This window comes from Pseudorca crassidens, chromosome 11 (genome assembly GCF_039906515.1).
Source record: "Pseudorca crassidens isolate mPseCra1 chromosome 11, mPseCra1.hap1, whole genome shotgun sequence".
In the NCBI taxonomy this organism is placed as follows: Eukaryota; Metazoa; Chordata; class Mammalia; order Artiodactyla; family Delphinidae; genus Pseudorca; species Pseudorca crassidens.
The window spans coordinates 16503936-16524977 of record NC_090306.1 but is presented as its reverse complement, the minus strand read 5'-3'; the positions used below and the strand labels follow the sequence as shown (position 1 = coordinate 16524977).

Below are 21042 nucleotides of genomic sequence, written 5' to 3'. Positions count from 1 at the left end.
TTTCTGAACCTCTCTGTTCTTTTTTTAGGCGATTTATTTCTCACAAGTCTGGAGCTCACAGCGGGAGCGTCTCCCTAGAAACAAAGTGCTGGAAGCAGATGTCCTTGATGCCGGTGACTCCCTGAGGCTTCATCTTGGCTCGGGAGGCACACCACAAAAAAAGGGTTTCTTGAGGGTGTTCCATCAAACACTAGCTCTAGGGGCAATTATTGGGTGTTAACCTAAAGAAATTGGTTCTGTGGTCAAATAAAGTCAGAAATCGCCAGATGAAACAAAACTCAAGAGGTTTTCCTTTTGCAGGACTTCTCAGAGCTTTAAATAAAGTGAGGTGTGTTGTGAATCACTAAGAGGAAAATATGATAGGCCTGTTTTACCACAGAGCATACTTTTTTCTGGGGGGAGGATAAAAGATGGGATTAACATCCCACAGAAATTATTTTATTAAAAATGCTATTATAGAGAAGGCAGCAGAATAACTTTTGGATGGTGGAATAACTTTTCACTCTGGTCCTGGCCAGACAAACATAAGTGATTTTTCCCTTTGAAACTATTTGTAAAGAGAAAGGAAGGAAAAATAAAGATTATAAGAAGAAATAATCATTTAACATAGAATTTCTGAACAAACGATCAGAAAATGAAATTTGTGAGGCTTAAATCTGAATTCATTGATCAAGCCTGGGTCTGTGACCCAATATTTGATATTAGAAGACTAACATGTAACTAATTTATTCAAACAGTTATCCTCATTAACCTTAGGGGGAAAAAATCATTTTATTCAAGGCACTCTCACGACTATAACTTAGTTTTAAAACACTCAACTCTTCTCTACTTAAAAAAAAGATTGTAATGCTTTATTCAAGATAAAGCTATTACTGAAGGACAATAATATGTTAATCAGTAAGAGGAGGTATTTATTTCTTAGTGACCGTGTGGGCAAAATAGTCTTATCACGCTAGGCTCTTTTTTCTTATCCCCTGTAAGAGACAATACTCTTGTCATTCAGTTTCAATAGGACAGAGCAGCACAAGCAATTGCTTCAATGTATTCAGAGATCCATTTGAGTCCAGCCATAATGTGCCATGTGTTACCTGCATATTTTTAAAGCGTTAAAATGGGAATTGCAAACTTAAGGTAAAAAGAAGTACCTTTAAAATCAATATAAAATCCTCCCTGGAGAACAAGTAAAAAATATCCCAACAAAATATCAAATTATACCAAATGACTTGATATGAGTTTTTAATTATATGTTTTATGCATCCTCCATCCGCAAGCAGACAAAACATTATTTTGTATCATCTCCAAAGATTAGCTGTATGGACTATATGGACTCGCAAATTTCTGTTGATGGAAAAGCACTGAAAAGTTTCTCTGCCAGTCTATTCAACACAAATCACATTATTTGTCCTTTCCTGTCAACTACTTTGGGCAACCTACACAGAGGTGCGTGGACTGGTGGTGAGTGTTCCTAAGAGGAAAACCAGTATTAGTTTTATTATTAAACTCCAGCTAACAATATGAATTCCTTACCTGCTACATATAACAGGTGGAGTCAGGATCTGAGGAGAAAGGTCAGGGGCACTCTGAGTGTAAGTTACGGCCCTGTGAGAACTTAGGCCTTGTTTGCCAGTTGCATCGGCAGATTCTGGAAACTGCACTGCAGAAATTTTGCTGACTGGGCTGCTGGCAGGGGTCCCATGGAGAGGTGAGGAAGAGGGTGAGGAAAGAGGTGAAATTTTCACTAGGGAACCTAAGAAAGAAAGAGAGTTATTAAGTCCTAAATAAATGTCTTTGAAAGTCAAAATTGCAACTTTTTTTTTTAAAACATTTTTATTGGAGTATAATTGCTTTACAACGTTGTGTTAGTTTCTGCTGTATAACAAAGTTAATCAGTTATATGTATACATATATCCCCATATCCCCTCCCTCTTGCGTCTCCCTCTCTCTCACCCTCCCTATCCCACCCCTCTAGGTGGTCACAGAGCACCGAGCTGATCTTCCCATGTGATGCAGCTGATTCCCACTAGCTATCTATTTTACATTTGGTAGTATATATAAGTCCATGCCACTCTCTCACTTCGCCCCAGCTAACTCTTCCCCCTCCCCTCAAGTCCATTCTCTACGTCTGCGTCTTTATTCCTGACCTGCCCCTAGGTTCTTCAGAACCAGTTTTTTTTTTTAGATTCCATATATATACGTTAGCATACAGTATTTGTTTTTCTCTTTCTCACTTACTTCACTCTGAAAGACAGACTCTAGGTCCATCCACCTCACTACAAATAACTCAATTTCGTTTACTTTTATGGCTGAGTAATATTCCCCTGTATATATGTGCCACATCTTTTTTATCCATTCATCCTTCGATGGACACTTAGGTTGCTTCCATGTCCTGGCTACTGTAAACAGAGCTGCAATGAACACTGTGGTACATGACTCTTTTTGAATTATGGTTTTCTCAGGGTATATGCCCAGTACTGGGATTTCTGGTTTATATGACAGTTCTATTTTTAGTTTTTTAAGAAACTTCCATACTGTTCCCCATAGTGGCTGTATCAATTTACATTCCCACCAACAGTGCAAGAGGGTTCCCTTTTCTCCACACCCTCTCCAGCATTTACTGTTTGTAGATTTTTTGATGATGGCCATTCTTACTGGTGTGAGGTGATACCTAATTGTAGTTTTGTTTGCATTTATCTAATGATTAGTGATGTTGAGCATCCTTTCATGTGTTTGTTGGCAATCTGTATGTCTTCTTTGGAGAAATGTCTCTTTAGGTCTTCTTGCCCATTTTTGGATTAGGTTTTTTTTTTTTTTTTTTGATATTGAGCTGTGTGAGCTGTTTGTAAATTTTGGAGATTAATCCTTTGTCAGTTGCTTCATTTGCAAATATTTTCTCCCATTCTGAGGGTTGTCTTTTTGTCTTGTTTATGGCTTCCTTTGCTGTGCAAAAGCTTTTAAGTTTCAGTAGGTCCCATTTGTTTATTTTTGTTTTTATTTCCATTTCTCCAGGAGGTGAGTCAAAAAGGATCTTGCTATGATTTATGTGATAGAGTGTTCTGCCTATGTTTTCCTCTAAGAGTTTTATAGTGTGTGGCCTTACGTTTAGGTCTTTAATCCATTTTCTGTTTATTTTTGTGTATGGTGTTAGGGAGTGTTCTAATTTCATACTTTTCCATGTAGCTGTCCAGTTTTCCCAGCACCACTTATTGAAGAGGCTGTCTTTTCTCCACTGTATATTCTTGCCTCCTTTATCAAAGATAAGGTGACCATGTGTGTGTGGGATTATCTCTGGGCTCTCTATCCTGTTCCATTGATCTATATTTCTGTTTTTGTGCCAGTACCATACTGTCTTGATTACTGTAGCTTTTTTTATAGTCTGAACTCATGGAGCCTGATTCCTCCAGCTCTGTTTTTCATTCTCAAGATTGCTTTGGCTATTTGGGGTCTTTTGTGTTTCCATACAAATTGTGAATTTTTTTGTTCTAGTTCTGTGAAAAATGCCAGTGGTAGTTTGCTAGGGATTGTATTGAATCTGTAGATTGCTTTGGGTAGTAGAGTCATTTTCACAATGTTGATTCTTCCAATCCAAGAACATGGTATATCTCTCCATCTGTTGGTATCATCTTTAACTTCTTTCATCAGTATCTTATAGTTTTCTGCATACAGGTCTTTTATCTCCTTAGGTAGGTTTATTGCTAGGTATTTTATTCTTTTTGTTGCAATGGTAAATGAGAGTGTTTCCTTAATTTCTCTTTCAGATTTTTCATCATTAGTGTATAGGAAAGCAAGAGATTTCTGTGCATTAATTTTGTATCCTGCTACTTTACCAAATTCATTGATTAGTTCTAGTAGTTTTCTGGTAGCATCTTTAGGATTCTCTCTGTATAGTATCATGTCATCTGCAAACAGTGACAGCTTTACTTCTCCTTTTCTGATTTGGATTCCTTTTACTTCTCTTTCTTCTCTGATTGCTGTGGCCTAAACTTCCAAAACTATGTTGAATAACAGTGGTGAGAGTGGACAACCTTGTCTTGTTCCTGATCTTAGGAGAAATGGTTTCAGATTTTCACCATTGAGAATGATGTTGGCTGTGGGTTTGTCATATATGGCCTTTATTATGTTGAGGAAAGTTCCCTCTATGCCTACTTCCTGGAGGGCTTTTATCATAAATGGGTGTTGAATTTTGTCAAAAGCTTTTTCTGCATCTATTGAGATGATCCTATGGTTTTTCTCCTTCAATTTGTTAACATGCTTTATCACATTGATTGATTTGCGTATACTGAAGAATCCTTGCATTCCTGGGATAAACCCCACTTGATCATGGTGTGTGATCCTTTTAATGTGCTGTTGGATTCTGTTTGCTAGTATTTTGTTGAGGATTTTTGCATCTATGTTCATCAGTGATATTGGCCTGTAGTTTTCTTTCTTTGTGACATCTTTGGTTTTGGTTATCAGGGTGATGGTGGCCTCATAGAATGAGTTTGGGAGTATTCCTCCCTCTGCTATATTTTGGAAGAGTTTGAGAAGGATGGGTGTTAGTTCTTCCCTAAATGTTTGATAGAATTCGCCTGTGAAGCCATCTGGTCCTGCGCTATTGTTTGTTGGAGGATTTTTAATCACAGTCTCAATTTCAGTGCTTGTGATTGGTCTGTTTATATCTTCTATTTCTTCCTGGTTCAGTCTCGAAAGGTTGTGCTTTTCTAAGAATTTGTCCATTTCTCCCAGGTTGTCCATTTTACTGGCATAGAGTTGCTTGTAGTAATCTCTCATGATCCTTTGTATTTCTGCAGTGTCAGTTGTTACTTCTCCTTTTTCATTTCTAATTCTGTTGATTTGAGTCTTCTCCCTTTTTTTGCTTGATGAGTCTGGCTAATGGTTTATCATTTTTGTTTATCTTCTCAAAGAACCAGCTTTTAGCTTTATTGATCTTTGCTATCACTTCCTTCATTTCTTTTTCATTTATTTCTGATCTGATCTTTATGATTTCTTTCCTTCTGCTAACTTTGGTATTTTTTTGTTCTTCTTTCTCTAATCGCTTTAGGTGTACGGTTAGGTTGTTTATTTGAGATGTTTCTTGTTTCTTGAGGTAGGAGTGTATTGCTATAAACTTCCCTCTTAGAACTGCTTTTGCTGCATCCCATAGGTTTTGGGTTGTCGTGTTTTCATTGTCATTTGTTTCCAGGTATTTTTTGATTTCCCCTTTGATTTCCGCAGGGATCTCTTGGTTATTTAGTAGTGTATTGTTTAGCCTCCATGTGTTTGTATATTTTACAGATTTTTTCCTGGAATTGATATCTAGTCTCATAGCGTTGTGGTCGGAAAAGATACTTGATATGATTTCAATTTTCTTACATTTACCAAGGCTTGATTTGTGACCCAAGATATGATCTATCCTGGAGAATGTTCCGTGAGCACTTGAGAAGAAAGTGTATTCTATTGTTTTTGGATGGAATGTCCTATAAATATCAATTAAGTCCATCTTGTTTAATGTATCATTTAAAGCTTATGTTTCCTTATTTATTTTCATTTTGGGTGACTGTCCCTTTGTCACAGTGGGGTGTTAAAGTCCCCTACTATGATTGTGTTACTGTCGATTTCCCCTTTTATGACTGTTAGTATTTGCCTTATGTATTGAGGGGCTCCTATGCTGGGTACATAAATATTTACAATCATTACATCTTCTTCTTGGATTGATCCCTTGATCATTACGTAGTATCCTTCTTTGTCTCTTGTAATAGTCTTTATTTTAAAGTCTATTTTGTCTGATATGAGAATTGCTACTCCAGCTTTCTTTTGATTTCCATTTGCATGGAATATCTTTTTCCATCTCCTCACTTTCAGTCTGTATGTGTCCCTAGGTCTGAAGTGGGTCTCTTGTACACAGCATATATATGGGTTTTGTTTTTGTATCTATTCAGCCAGTCTATGTCTTCTGGTTGGAGCATTTAATCCATTTACACTTAAGGTAGTTATCGATATGTATGTTCCTATTCCCATTTTCTTAATTGTTTTGGGTTTGTTATTGTAGGTCTTTTCCTTCTCTTGTTTTTTCTGCCTAGAGAAGTTCCTTTAGTATTTGTTGTAAAGCTGGTTTTGTGGTGCTGAATTCTCTTAGCTTTTGCTTGTCTGTAAAGGTTTTAATTTCTCCATCAAATCTCAATGAGATCCTTGCTGGGTGATCTTGGTTATAGGTTTTTCCCTTTAATCAGTTTAAATATGTCCTGCCACTCCCTTCTGGCTTGCAGAGTTTCTGCTGAAAGATCAGCTGTTAACCTGTGGAGATTCCCTTGTATGTTATTTGTTGTTTTTCCCTTGTTGCTTTTTATATTTTTTCTTTGTATTTAATTTTTGATAGTTCAATTAATATGTGTCTTTGCGTGTTTCTCCTTGGATTTATCCTGTATGGGACTCTCTGCACTTCCTGGACTTGATTGACTATTTCCTTTCCCATATTAGGGAAGTTTTCAACTATAATCTTTTCAGATATTTTGTCAGTCCCTTTTTCTCTTCTTCTTCTGGGACCCCTATAATTTGAATGTTGGTGCGTTTAATGTTGTCCCAGAGGTCTCTGAGACTGTTCTCAGTTCTTTTCATTCTTTTTTCTTTATTCTGCTCTGCAGTAGTTATTTCCACTATTTTATCTTCCAGGTCACTTATCTGTTCTTCTGCCTCAGTTATTCTGCTGTTGATTCCTTCTAGAGGATTTTTAGTTTCATTTGTTGTGTTGTTCATCATTATTTGTTTGCTTTTCAGTTCTTCTTGGTCCTTGTTAAACATTTCTTGTATCTTCTCCATTCTATTTCCAAGATTTTGGATAATCTTTACTATATTTATTCTGAATCCTTTTTCAGGTAGACTGCCTATTTCCTCTTCATTTGTTTGGTCTGGTGAGTTTTTACTTTGCTCCTTCATCTGCTGTGTGTTTCTCTGTCTTCTCATTTTGCTTAACTTACTGTTTGGGGTCTCCTTTTCGCAGGCTGCAGGTTCGTAGTTCCCGTTGTTTTTGGTGTCTGCCCCCAGTGGCTAAGGTTGGTTCAGTGGCTTGTGTAGGCTTCCTCGTGGAGCAGAGTGGTGCCTGTGTTCTGGTGGATGAGGCTGGATCTTGTCTTTCTGGTGGACCAGACAGCATCTGGTGGTGTGTTTTAGGGTGTCTTTGACCTGATTATGATTTTAGGCAGCCTCTCTGCTAATGACTGGGGTTGTATTCCTGTCTTGCTAGTTGTTTGGCATAGGGTGTCCAGCACTGTCGCTTGCTGGTCGGTTAAGTGGAGATCTCTGGGAGAGCTTACACCATTTCATATTACGTGGAGCCGGGAGGTCTCTGGTGGACCAATGTCCTGAACTCGGCTCTTCCACCTCAGAGGCACAGGCCTGAAACCCAACTGGAGCACCAAGACCCTTTCAGTCACATGGCTCAGAAGAAAAGGTAGAAAAATAGAAAGAAAGAAAATAAATAAAGTTATTTAAAATTTTTTAAAATAATTATAAAGAAAAAAGTTAAAAAGAAAAAAAAAAGAAAGAAAGAAGAGAGCAACCAAACCAAAAAACAAGTCCACTAATGATAACAAGTGCTAAAAAGTATACTAAAAAAAAAAGAGAAAAAAACAACGGACAGACAGACTCCTAGGACAAATGGTAAAAGCAAAGCTATACAGACAAAATCACACAAAGAAGTGTACACATACAACTCACAAAAAGAGAAAAAGAAAAAAATATCTATACCTATATATATATAAAAAATGGAAGAGAGCAACCAAATCAATAAACAAATCTACCAATGATAATAACCTCTAAATACTAAACTAAGATAGACATAAAACCAGAAACAAATTAGATGCAGAAAGCAAATCCCAAGTCTACCGTTGCTCCCAAAGTCCACCACCTCAATTTTGGGACGATTTTTTGTCTATTCAGTTATTCCAGAGATGCAGGGTACATCAAGTTGATTGTGGAGCTTTAATCCGCTGCTCCTGAGGCTGCTGGGAGAGATTTCCCTTTCTCTTCTTTGTTCGCACAGCTCCCGGGTTCAGATTTGGATTTTGCCCCACCTCTGCGTGTAGGTCGTCTGAGGGCGTCTGTTCTTTGCTCAGACAGGACGGGGTTAAAGGAGCAGCTGATTCAGGCACTCTGGCTCACTCAGGCTGGGTTGGGGGGGGGCGGGGGGAGGGAGGGGTATGGAACGCAGGGCAAGTCTGAGGCAGCAGACACCAGCATGACATTGCAATAGCCTGAGGCGCGCCCAAAATTGCAACTCTTAAGCTTCACCTTGGACTCCTTTTAACTCAGTAAGGACCAGGAGAGTACTCAGGCCACTGGGCCAATCTCCTCTGTGTGCCACCATCTGAAGACAGGATGCACAGTGCGGGCATCTCCACAGCATGGAATACGAGGAATGAATCATCATGAAAAATCAGTGGCAATGTTGGCAAGTTCAGTTAAAGACTTGGTGTCCTGGAGTAACTTCAAAACAGAAGGATATTATATTTTTTTTAATTATTAGGGCTTCCCTGGTGATGCAGTGGTTAAGAATCTGCCTGCCAATGCAGGGGACACGGGTTCGATCCCTGGCCCAGAAAGATCTCACATGCCGTGGAGCAACTAAGTCCGTGCACCACAACTACTGAGCCTTAGCTCTAGAGCCCGAGAGCCACAACTACTAAGCCCATGTGCCTAGAGCCCATGTTCCACAACAAAAGAAGCCACAACAGTGAGAAGCCCGTGCACCACAATGAAGAGTAGCCCCGGCTTGCCGCAACTAGAGAAGCCCACGCGCATCAACGAAGACCCAACGTAGCCAAAAATAAAAACAAATAAATATTTATTGGCATATAGTTGATTTACAATGCTGTGTTAATTTCAGGTGTAAAGTGAATCAGTTATACATATACATATATCCACTCTTTTTCTTTTTTTAGATTCTTTTCCCAAATAGGCCATTACAGAGTATTGAGTTCCCTGTGCTAAACAGCAGGTTATTATTAATCTACTTTATATATAGTAGTGTGTATATATCAGTCCCAATCTACCAATTTATCCCTCCCCCACTCACCCCTGGTAACCATAGTTTGTTTCCTACATCTGTGACTCTGTTTTGTAAATAAGTTCATCTGTACCCTTTTATTTAAGATTCCACATAAAAGTGATATGATATGATATTTGTCTTCTGCAGAAGGATAACATCTTCTCCTCCTATTTTTGTTTCTTCTTGGCATTCTGACCTGATGATATCAATGGTTAACAATTTCTCATGTGTTTGCCCTCTCTTGGGTTGTGAGGTTTTTAGCAGCAACGGGATCTGCCACTGCTTTCAACATTAATGTATCTGGAGCAGAGTTTTTTAGCAGGCGTTGGTTGCTTAAAATATGTTAAGGAAGAAGATGCATTTTTGAGAGGCAACTGGCTTTGTTAACCATCCATGTTTTCAGTGAAACTACTTTCTGTGCATCAAACAGTACTTTGATCCGCATCGTTTCTGAAGGAAACATTTAACAATGGAATATGATCCATTTCAGATCAAACAATAGGCCTCAAGCTCAAATGATAAGTGTGGACATTTGTGCCAAACTGCGTTTACTCTCGGTCGTGAACATTTTACAAAACGCTGGCTTTGATTGCCAAGTGCTGAGGTTTGAGGACGGGATGCTGTCTTTTGAAGTTACTCTCTCCAAACAGAGAAGGCAGCCTGCACTAAAACTGAAGAAAAGAGAGAAAATACTTCTGAACAGCTACCTGCTTCCTAATTTTCATGATTGCCTGGATGAACAATCTACTGTTAAGCAAATGAAATGAAATCAGGCAATGAAATTGCTTTAGGCAATTCCTTAATTATTTTGGTAACTGACTGTGAGTTTGGGGATCGTTTTCTACCACTTTTTAAGAGTCGTTGAAAGCCCGTGGGAACACCATCCATTTCTGTCTTGACACAATATATTTTCTGAAGGTAATTTACGAGAGGAGTGATTTTCTTCATTGCTAAGTTTTAATAGCCGCCAACTGATCCTCTCAGAGATGCGCAATTCACTCTGAAAACACAAATTGAAAAATCCACTCGATGATTGGAGTTCTTGGAACTCATGGATTAACTAAACTTAAACAAATAAGCAGAACTTCAGACTCCGGACTCACGGCCTGGGATGAAATTTAAAATAGACCTTGTAACAGAGGAAAAGCGCTTTGCTTTTGCAGGGCTGTTAGGCTAAATATTTTGAACGCTCCTAACAAGCAGGGGTCTTGGCAACACCGTGAAGAGCGGGGGTATTTTTATTCTGTAGGTGAGAAGATAAAGGTATAAACATATAAATTTCTTTTTTCTCAAGCCAAACTATTTCTCACAGTGTGCCTTATCATGGTTTACTTGAAGTTTTAAAAACAGAAAGGGTTAGGAATGCCATAGGAAATGGCCATATATTTACATATATTAGTCTTCGAATAGATGGAGAGATATAAGTGCAGATAATAACCAAATACTCTTTCTAGAAAGGAGAGATTGCAAATAAAATTATTTCGCAGGGACAGCATATTCTTGTAAGTCTTCAAAACCAATCATTATCTAAGGTTTTTTAATGTATAATCATGTCTAAAGTTAGAGAGATGAAGTTTATGACCTTTGAAGTCTCACCCAAACTTCTGTTACACACACACATCTATACATTCATACACACACATACACACACACACACACACACACGTGAAGGAACTCTGATGAATACTCACACTCTCAAACATATTTATCTTCACTTTCTATTTGAATAATTTTAAGAGATTCCAGGAAAAAGACGCGGCACATGAAATACAAACTTTTGGATGATTCAGACCACCCTAATGTGAAATACTTAAAATATGACTTTAAAACGTTCTAAAGTACCAACTCCTTTGAGTAACTGCGTCTTTAACTCCATGCTCCTGAGAACAGGAGAAAATGTGTATCAAGACACAAGGAACGTTGGGCAATCAAAAGGAGATGATAAACAATACTGGAGGGAAATGATTTAAGTGAATCCATGTGTTTGTGTTGTAAAACTCAGTTTTAGTTGAACGAGAAAGGGACTAGTATGCCTGATAAATACATGCCTCTTTTCCACACCCACAGGAAAATAGACAGCCCTAATATTTTTCCAAAACAAAAAAGTATCTAAAGTATAGAGATAAAAAAAAATCACAATGCCATAATTAAAGTCCTCTCTCACTTCAAATTTTCCATAGGCAAAACTCAGTCTAACTTGCAGGTGTAGAGATATCTGTAATAGTTGTAATAGGATGATAAGAACCATAAAACTTATAGGAATCTGGAAAGGGACTACTCGCTGCAGATGTGATAAGCATGAAATTAGATTATAAAAGCAGAATGACAGAAAGGCATCTCGACATATTCAGTGACTCATAATAGAAAAGCAAGATTGAAAATGCAAATTCTATTTAAATCTCCCATTTTTAGGCTTTAATCAAAGGATTCCTATGTGATTTCATCCATTTATTTTATATCAGTAACTGCATAATAATTGGTCGCGTTTCAACTGTTTAAATGAATGTTGACTGATGGAGCCAGAGGACACACTGTTTACTTGATTTGCGCAAAGAACAGATTTCATTAGTCCTGTCTGGAAACAGGTCATTTATCTTCCAGTGTTTCTGTTCTTTCAGTTTATGCTTGCATCCCCCTACCTCTTTTGCCTCCTGCTTCTTATTTTCCTCCTTAGATTCTCTGCACACTTTATTTAATTCCATTTCCTTAGACTCTTTGCCACATAAAGGGGCTTTTCTCAGCCCCTTCCCACAGTTTTCTTGAAAACTGGGTGGCAACCACTGTCACTTACATCACACCTACTTAGGAAATCAACCCCACCTTGCCATCTATGCAGGGAAACGAGCTTTCAAACAGAAAGGCCCATCTGATCAGGGAGAAGTATGATTGAACTTCAGCTCTCTGATTCTTGCTGGAGATTCTTCTCCCTTTTGGCAGGCTTTCAGGGATTTGTTTAGTTGAATTCAGCATGCATAGGATATAGGTTATTTTATAAATATTTAGCTCTGCTGTGACAGCAGTCTAAAGATGGCACAATGCAAAATCCCTTCCAAAGTAATCTATGATGGAGTTTTTTTATGTACTTTAAGGCTCTTGCCATTCCCGTGGCTCTCATCTCTACCATCTGCCTTGGTGGTATCTTCCGTGGACATTCTTTTCCTTTCACACTTTGCCCTTCTTGAGGGCAGGCATATGAAGCCGGGGGCAGGACACAGGATATGAAGCTGTTCCTCACATCTGTCCCATCATTTTCTCCGTTATTTCCAGTGAATATGCTGACCCTAAATTTCTATCTTCTTGACTTTACCATGTTGGTCATTTTAAGAATTTTAATTTTATTACCTAAATGAAGAAACTGAGAGACAGAAAACCAAATCCTTTCATTATCTTGTCCTCAGCCAAGGAAAAGGCCCCCAAATCCTAATTTTAAATGATCTTAATTTGTCATCCTCAATTTTTTTTCTAGTAAGTCTTTAGGACAAAAGAAAGAATTCTGGACTAATTGTGTGGCCTTGGGCAAGTTACTCAATATTTCTGTGCCTCAGTTTCCTTATCTGAGCCTGTCTTCCGAGCTATACAAGAATGTAGAACACAAATTCATACGTCATCTCTCGGGTTACATATTATTATTGTCTAATATTTTAATTCTTTCCATTAAAAATCTTTAAAAAATACCCACAGAGCTGGAAATACTATTATTTACACATATAATGTTTGTCTGGATGGAATCATGGGTTTCAAATTTATGTGTTCACCATTTTTATTAGAGCTCAGACTTTTTCTCTGCAATTATATTTTTTTCTAGAATACATCCATCATACATTCCTTTAGTTAAGATCTGGTAGGTGGTAAGGTTCTGACTTACCTGAAGGTATCTTTAACTCATTCCTAGTCTTCTGAGATAGATTTTCCCCACACACAATTTTAGGTTGACTATTATATTCTCTCAGAACTTTGAAGAAAATATTTTCCTGCGCTCTGACACCCTTTATTTGTGACAGTTCAACTCTCAGACTGACTAAAAGGTATCTTTTCTCTGGCTAACTTTAAGATTTCTTTTCATCGTTGGTGTTCTGTAGTTTCACTGTTTTGTGCCTATGTGTGAATTTTTTCTACTCTTTCCTCTCCTTCTACTCAAATAGTTTACGTTCCCTATCCTCTACTAAAACTATGATCATGTATATTACACTTTCTAATTCCTTCTCCTATATCTCTTAAAGTCTTTTACATTTTCCAGTTTCTCATCTATGTTTCATTCCATGGAATTTCTTCACATTCTCTGCCTTCTAGTTTACTAATTCTCCCTTCAGTAGTCTTTTATGCCATTTAACCTATCATATTTCCCTGATTACATTTCCAAAAGACATTTAGCTGCCCTACAATTATGTCTTCTCTCATTGCTATTTTTTATGACCTCATGTTTTTCTTTAAACATTTGAGTATTTTTTTAGCACTTAAATAACTCAACCCTTTTAGAGATCTGTACAGGGTTTTTTTTTTTCTATTTTCTCTAACTCGTGGTGCTTTCTTGCATGTTTACAGTGATCTTGGTTGTAAGCTCCAATTTGTTTGAACTTGATATGTTGGGGTTGCATAGCCCTTAACTGGTGATGCTTTCCTCCAAAAATTATCTGTACATATTTTTGTAGGGAGCCAAGGGGTCCTTCTGAATTAGAACCACTTCAGTGGCCCTTCAAAAGTCTCAGGTTTAATGTGGAATGCTCAAATTCAGTTCCTCCACCTTGCTGGGGTCCCAAATGGGTCTCTGCATTCCTGAGCTCATCTGCATTTGCCCTCAGTGCAATCCCAGTTTAAGTATTTGCCCACATTGTCCCGTTCCTGACCCTAGTGAAAGCTCAATTCTAATCCTCAGGTCATGAATGACTTATAAGTTACAAAAAGTAATGAACATTTCTGACGAGCAGAGAGGAACAGATTAATTTTTGGAAAATCAGATTACCTTTCATGGTTTCTTTCAGTAATGCAATGCCAATAAAATGGTACTTTGTGGAGGAAGTGTCTTCCTACACTCAACAGTAGAGATTTAAGCCAAGTCAGTGCTTAAATGGTTTCAAGGAATAGTTACCAGTATAAAGTGGGTGATCAAAGGGGAAAGAAAGTACTAAATTTTCTTTTCTAGATGTATGAAACAACAACAGAAGTCCTTCCTTAAGTTAGTCCTTCCTTTTAAAATTAAGTTTATATTTCAAGGTGGTCTCTTGAAATATTAGTGGAATGTGAGTACTGGTTCTCTAACCCTTACAGAAACACTGCCATTTCAGGACTTCTGCTTCGGACTATGATGCAGCAGTTTGTGGTAAATCCATGCTTCTTTGAGAACAAATAGAAAAGTTGAGTTAAAAATTTAAAAAGCGATCGAGGGAAGGCAAACCAATTCTGAGAGACTAGGTTTCCAAATAGAAGAGACCCTCAGAAGGGTGAGCCAAAACCCTGTGAACCGTTCTTCCATTCAGAGCGTTATTTACGGACCATTGGCATGGAACAAAAGGTTAAGAATCCAGGCAGAGGGATGCAGTTATTAGGAAGGCAAGCCAACAGAGCTTTTAGTAATGTCATGAGGCTGAGGACACAAACATTGGAGTTTGGGGCTGCCATGGCAGCCAGAACTTGAATGTCTAACAGCCCAGTGGGAAGAGGGCAGCTTTCCCCTTGAGCCATTTGGGGAATTCTTGAGCTGCTTGAAGATTAAGAAGCTAAGCAGGGAGCTACTGAAAATCTCAGTCGAGTTTTCTGCAATACCGAGAGGTGAAAACTTGGAGTTAGAACATTCCAAGAAGGAGAGGTCAGAGTAGATACCCAGACTCTCAACTGGGATTCAAGGAGGGGGCCAATTTGGAGATGGAATCTGACAAAAACTGTATTTCAGTTTTGAGTCAGCAGAGGTTCTGATTAAATGAGGTAAGCTTCCCTCCAAATCATTTTACTTTCCTACCTGAAACTTCATTGATACCTAAACTCCTTACCACAGCTCCTGGGTCCCGTGTGGCCTCTGTCCACAGACCTGCTTTCATCTCCCATTCTGCATTCAGGGCTCTCCCTTTCTTCTTGGTAGCTTTGCCAACCATTTAGAATCTTAAGTTGCTGAGGCTTTCCCTCACCAAGTTGGGTCTTTATATCTCTTTTGTTATTTGAAAGTTTTCCCTCACTTCCTTATCATAGCCTTTAACACACTACGTATATAGTAACAGCTGTCCATCTGTTTATAGTCCCCACTAGCATGTAAGTGAGAATTCTGTGAGAGGAGGAACAGGGTCTGGTTTAGTCACTGCCGCTTTCCTCAAATTAGTTCAGTGTCAGAGATAGTGAACACTCCACACGTACTTATTAAGTGATGCTTGAGGGAAGGGAGAAGCTAATGCTTAGAAGCACAAGGGGTGCACTGACACCATCGAGGAAAACCCCATGCAGATCCTAGATGGGAGAGATGACATCAAATTTCATTCTGTACCTGTTTGAAAGAGAAGGAAAACCTCCTACCCACAGTACTCTTGGGTCTTTTGGTTGCTGCTCGCAAAGGTTCTGAATTGTATTTTCTCCAAATTTAAATACCTCTCCTTTTCTGTATTTCTATGTTTGGGGGGAGGTGAGTGACACAGAGTAAGAATTTCTTTGAAAAATTATAATACATATAGTAACTGAAACATTTCCTAGAACTTATAAATACCATACTTCTGGAAAATAATTTTCTTTTTTAACAGACACTAAAAATAAAATTGAAATTTGATAAGTACTTCATTAGCTTTTATATTATAAGATGATGCTTCCAGAGATTATCCTTAACAGTGACACTGATTTCCTACTCATTCAATAAGTTCAAGATAGGATAGTTGGTACAGCTACCTTAAAAGAATCTGTATCATCATATAAGGTGGAAATTTAAGTAACTATAGTTGGTTATTGAGGCTTTTGCTTTTTAGAAGAGTCAAACCAAGCACACCTGAGTGTTTCAACACTTGAAGCTTAGTTCATTCCACGACTGCACGCTCAATGAGTATGAGCTCTTTCTCCAATAAGTTACTTACCTGGTCGATTTTGCTTTTTAGCCTTTACGTGGTTAGAGGCAGCAACAGCATAGGATGAAGTAAAGGATCTGCTTTTGGTGAGAGTCATCATCACTGAGTTTTTCCAAGAATCTGGATTAATAGCACTATAAAGACAGGGTATAAAGAAAAATGAAGAAATTATTCATCAATTATTGGGGCGGACCTTACCAGAACCAACCATCATTTCCATAGTAGACTTTCTGAGTCATGGTCCAGGTTCAGTGACAGAACCACTTTACTTCCAAATGACAAACAAGGTTATCTAAATTCAATCTGTACTGCAGGGATACAGTACACACTCTTTAAGGATTCTGGGTTAACAAAAGACAAAAGATAGCTCTACTGTTTATCCAATTACTAGGTATCAATCACCTTCTCTTTCTACTTCTACAGGCATGTTCCTCACAGATTTTCTAAAAACATGGCAAGTTAACTAGTTAAGATGCAGGTGAACTTACATTAAATATGAATGGCATAATGCTTCCTTCTATACCCTTTTTAATTTATTATTCTTGGTGTAACTAAATTAAAAAATCAAGTGCTTATAAAATCATTCAAAGATAATACTCTTTGCAGTATCGTGAAGGAAAAGGTTAGTAAGAGGTCTTTTAACCTACCATTTCTTTTACTGATGATACCCTGGAAAGAAAGGGATGATGAGCCAAACCCCCTAGTAGACACTAATGACAGACCTGCTACTAAACATACTGATGCTATTTACTAGAAGAAAGGTAATGACAGTGAGGCTTCACCTAGGGAATGCTTTTAGCCGGATATCCTTGGTCTGTCTAGGTTATTACTGTAAATAAATCTGGAATCAATAAATCTCTGGAAGGTTGGGATGGAGAACATTACAAAACACCGTGTAATTAATGGGATATAAATTTTGGAGCTGTTCCAAACCAAAATTTATCTGCAGGCATTGCTCAAAATCTTACATGCTGAATCTGAAACAGAATCCCTTGTAATTTGAGAGAGAAAAGAATTTGGGAAGTCATGTGGACAATCTTGGACCGCTGCAAAGGAAAAGTGTTTGGTTTGTGCTTGCCTGACACCTGTGTGCTTTCAAGCATTAATAAATTTGGTACTGGGTAAAATCCATCATTTGCGTGAGGATAATTGGACAATTTGACCTTCAGCCAATCTTAGATTGGCACTGTAAGCGGATGTACTTGGTATCTCTGGGTCACTTGTAAATAAACCTGAAATGGATGGAATTAAAGGGTCATGAAAGCTGTATAATTAATGAGGTATAATTTGGAGGTGTTCTATAACCAAAGTGGTATCCTCTGTGCAAGGATCATTATGTGTGCACTGCTTACAATCGTGCATATTAAGTCCAAACCAGAACACGTGCTAACGTGGAGTAAAAGGACTTTTAGGGTGTTGTACTACCAGTTTGAGACCTCTCAAAGGGAAGGACGCTGATGCATTGGTTGGCTACTTCCTCTATCCCTTTATTATTAGTAAGTTTAGCAATGGGAGAGATCAGTTTGTGTTGAGTCTGATTTGACATTCTGCCACTTGTTACCTCATTTCTTCTCTTTCTTTTTCTTTTTTCAGAGAGACTTTTCTTCAACTGTTGACCCCGGTATTTTAAAACTTCATCTTTTCTCATTTTAAATAGCATTTGAAATGTGGAATAAACTCCAGCAATTATCAAATACAATTAAGGAAAGCCTACAAAATAATGTTTGTTTCATATCCTTCTTAGAAATCTCATCCTAGACACTTCACAAATGCCTGGAATTTTGAAACAATAAAATCAAAGAAAACTTTGAATCTGAGATAGACAAGTACACCAATTATTTCCTTCTCCCACTATTCTTTCAACTCCTTTTGCTGGATTGATTGACTTATAAGACTTAAAAAAAAAAAAAAAAAAGACTTACTGTGAAGAAATTTTATGTAATGTATATGTGGCCTAGATGTTTCCTTAGCACATTGTACAATAAACAGGTTGTGACTTTTCTATGTAGACTTTTAAAAGATAAGACCTTAACATTAACTGAATTTAGTTTTTAATATCTTAAAAAGTTATATTATGAAAGCTAGCTCAAAAACTGCCTGCTACTGTCTTATACTTCTTTAATAAAAACATTTAAAATATGCTCATTTTGAGAAGTTTCATAAAGTGCAATAATGGGGCATCTTTAATGTATGGGAAGTCAATGAACTTCAAGATAAATAAAATTCCAGCTATATATCCTTTCTGAATATAAAAAATATTAATTTATTAAACGGATATTATTAATAAAATAACAAACCAATATATGTATAGGTGTGTGTGTATATGTGTGTGTTTGTATATACACACACGCACGCATACACACTGTAATTTACAGACACTTTCAAATGCATTGCTTTGCGTGATCCTTGCAATAGTTTTCAGCTGCCTATTGAACTTCACCGTCTTGATTCCTGTTTAAATCTCATGAATATGTAATGATTTGAATTCCAGAGAGGAAAATAGCTTGGGGAAACCTTTACTTGGTCTTCCCACACTAACACAGCAGGGGAAAACTATCTGTGTGTCTGTTGTAGAAGATCTCAACCCCCCTCCACAAAAGTGGATTTTATAACCTTAGTTCTATCTATAAAAACGTCATCCTAGGTCCTAAAAGTCTTACCAGGTCCTAACAGTTTCTTTTACTGAGTTTACAGCGTTCTTTCTGCCTAATATACAGAGGCAGGGGTCAGTCAGTTCCAAGGGCAACGTGAAACGATTAGAGTATGATTTATTTCAGACTTTTTTATTTCTCTCAAGCCTATTTTTTTTTAAAGCACCTACTGGCATTCTTCCACCTAATTTTACTCCAATTGTGTCATTGTTCCCTTTTTTCCTAAGAATTCCTTCTGGTGAGTACCAAGGCTCTGGATACACATCTCTGAGTGATAGGGCCAAGATTCTGATTCTCAATCCAGTGTCTTTTCACTCAGCTGGATTTAAAGCTACCCAGGAGTAAATCATCCAGCTCTGTACCTAAAGGAATATAAGCTGAGGACTGCTTCTACTTTTCACTTCCCACTCTTTGATCACTGCAGTCCTCAGAGAGCCTCAATGAAAAGACAGACATGGAAAGGAAGAAATAAAAGGGCTGACAGGGAAGAGACTTCAAAGGCTAAAACTCAAATCAGTTCTGAAATGAGTCAGCAGGTTTAGGAATAGGTCTCCTAAGTGAAGAGGTTTTAAATTTGGTTTATCATCAGGGCTGGAGATGATCTGAGGCTATCTTTTCACTATTTTCACACACGACAAAGGATGAGTCAACCAAAACTAGCTGTATTTAATGGTGGTACCATTGCTACTTACTTACACATGGTTTTCCCTTAAAGGGCTCAAATTCTCTTCAGAATGAATCTTATTTCTTTATAATGGTGAAAAAGTTGTACCATTCTCAGATTTTATATCAGGACTTTTAATAGAATAGTGAAATTAAGGAATAGTAAGTTAGACAGTGGAAAAAAGCATACCCAGGCAAGACATCTATTAGTATTTTTGGGACAAAGAGAATGAATGGGATTGTATGCTATTCCTTATCTATTTTGAAAATATTTGAGCATGAGTACTTATTTCATAAAGCAGAATGACAAAATCTTGAGGAGTTAAGCTCATAGAAGTTTTTGAAAGCTTCTTCCTCACGATGATTTCAATGTTAGCCCCCAATCTCATTTAACTAAAAGAAGACAGAAGTAGGAGAAAAGAAATTTGATGAGCAGTAACAAACAATAACACAAAGAAAGGTGGCATTTAAGAATGCTTGAATGGATTCTTGGTAAAGTCATTCTACGGAAAGTAAGTAAAGGAGCATTCTTGCCAAGGTGTGTTAGTAAAATAAAGATATACACTGAGAACACAAATTCATTTTCTTAAGCAACGAATATTTAACTATAATTCCCTACTACTTATCAGTATTTGCTGTAGTAGAAGTCGACAGTGGTCAATAGTTTCATAGGAAAATATCATCAATGACTTGTAATTTTAAACTTTAGGAAATGTTCATGAAACAGATTGGGTAACATCCTCCTGTGGTGATGCGTAGAAGTTTTACAAACGTCCAGGTAATAAGACAAAGTGGAATTATACTGATATGTGAAGAAAGAATCATTCAAAATTGCTTCTGATTCTATAGGTTTATTAGACTACCAATAATATGTTAATATGGAAGAAACCAATTATGTTTTTAAACAACAGAGCAAGAGAAGTTAGCCGTCATTAAATTCTTAAGAGTTGAAAGGTTTCCGTTTCTTTGCCAGTCTCAGAATGGTGCTTTATTTATATTCAAAGCCAAGGTCAAGAGAAAATCACTTCTAATATTGCCACCATGTAGTTCAACAAAGATGTGGTAATTTTTCAGTCATTAGGTCATTAATAAAATTAATGCAAATGTTTCACAAACCTGAAATCATGTGGTAAATGTTCTTGTAACTATTATTCACATAAGGAATGGTATTTCTGTTCTAAATAGAAAAGGACAAACACAGTAGCTCCCTCTGAAAGCACCTCTTTCATGATGATGTTTCCTTCAAAACTCTTTCTAGATCTTTGTATTATCTTTCCTTTAGCTTTTCAGTCACTTTGGAAAATTATCACTAATATACTAAATCAAGTTTATTCTATTTTTATTGAGGTACAATTGACATGTAACATTATATTTGTTGCAGGTTTATAACATAAGGGTTTGATATTTATATATACTGTAAATGATCATCACAGTAAGTCTAGTTAACATCCATCGACATGCAGGTTGCAAAATTTTCTTTGCTTCTGATGAGGACTTTTAATCTCTACTCTCTTAGCAACTTTCAAATATACAATACAATATCATTAACCACAGTCACCACGCTGTACATTAAATCCCCAGGACTCATTTATTTTATAATTGCGTTTGTACCTTTTTGAACCCCTTGACCCATTTTGTCTACCCCCGACCCCCCACCTCTGGTAACCACCCATCT

General features: G+C 37.4%; 1 protein-coding gene across 2 annotated transcripts in view; it reads right to left on the bottom strand.

Annotated features, from left to right (window-relative positions):
- Window positions 1–21042, bottom strand: part of PDE3A (phosphodiesterase 3A) — a 306484-nt gene that overhangs the window by 35329 nt on the left and 250113 nt on the right. For both annotated transcript variants that reach the window (XM_067695839.1, XM_067695840.1), the window contains exons 5-6: window positions 16063–16187; window positions 1528–1747 (exon numbers count right to left, since the gene is read on the bottom strand). In XM_067695839.1, the coding sequence (XP_067551940.1) occupies window positions 1528–1747; window positions 16063–16187 (345 nt within the window). The remainder of the gene's footprint in view (window positions 1–1527; window positions 1748–16062; window positions 16188–21042) is intronic.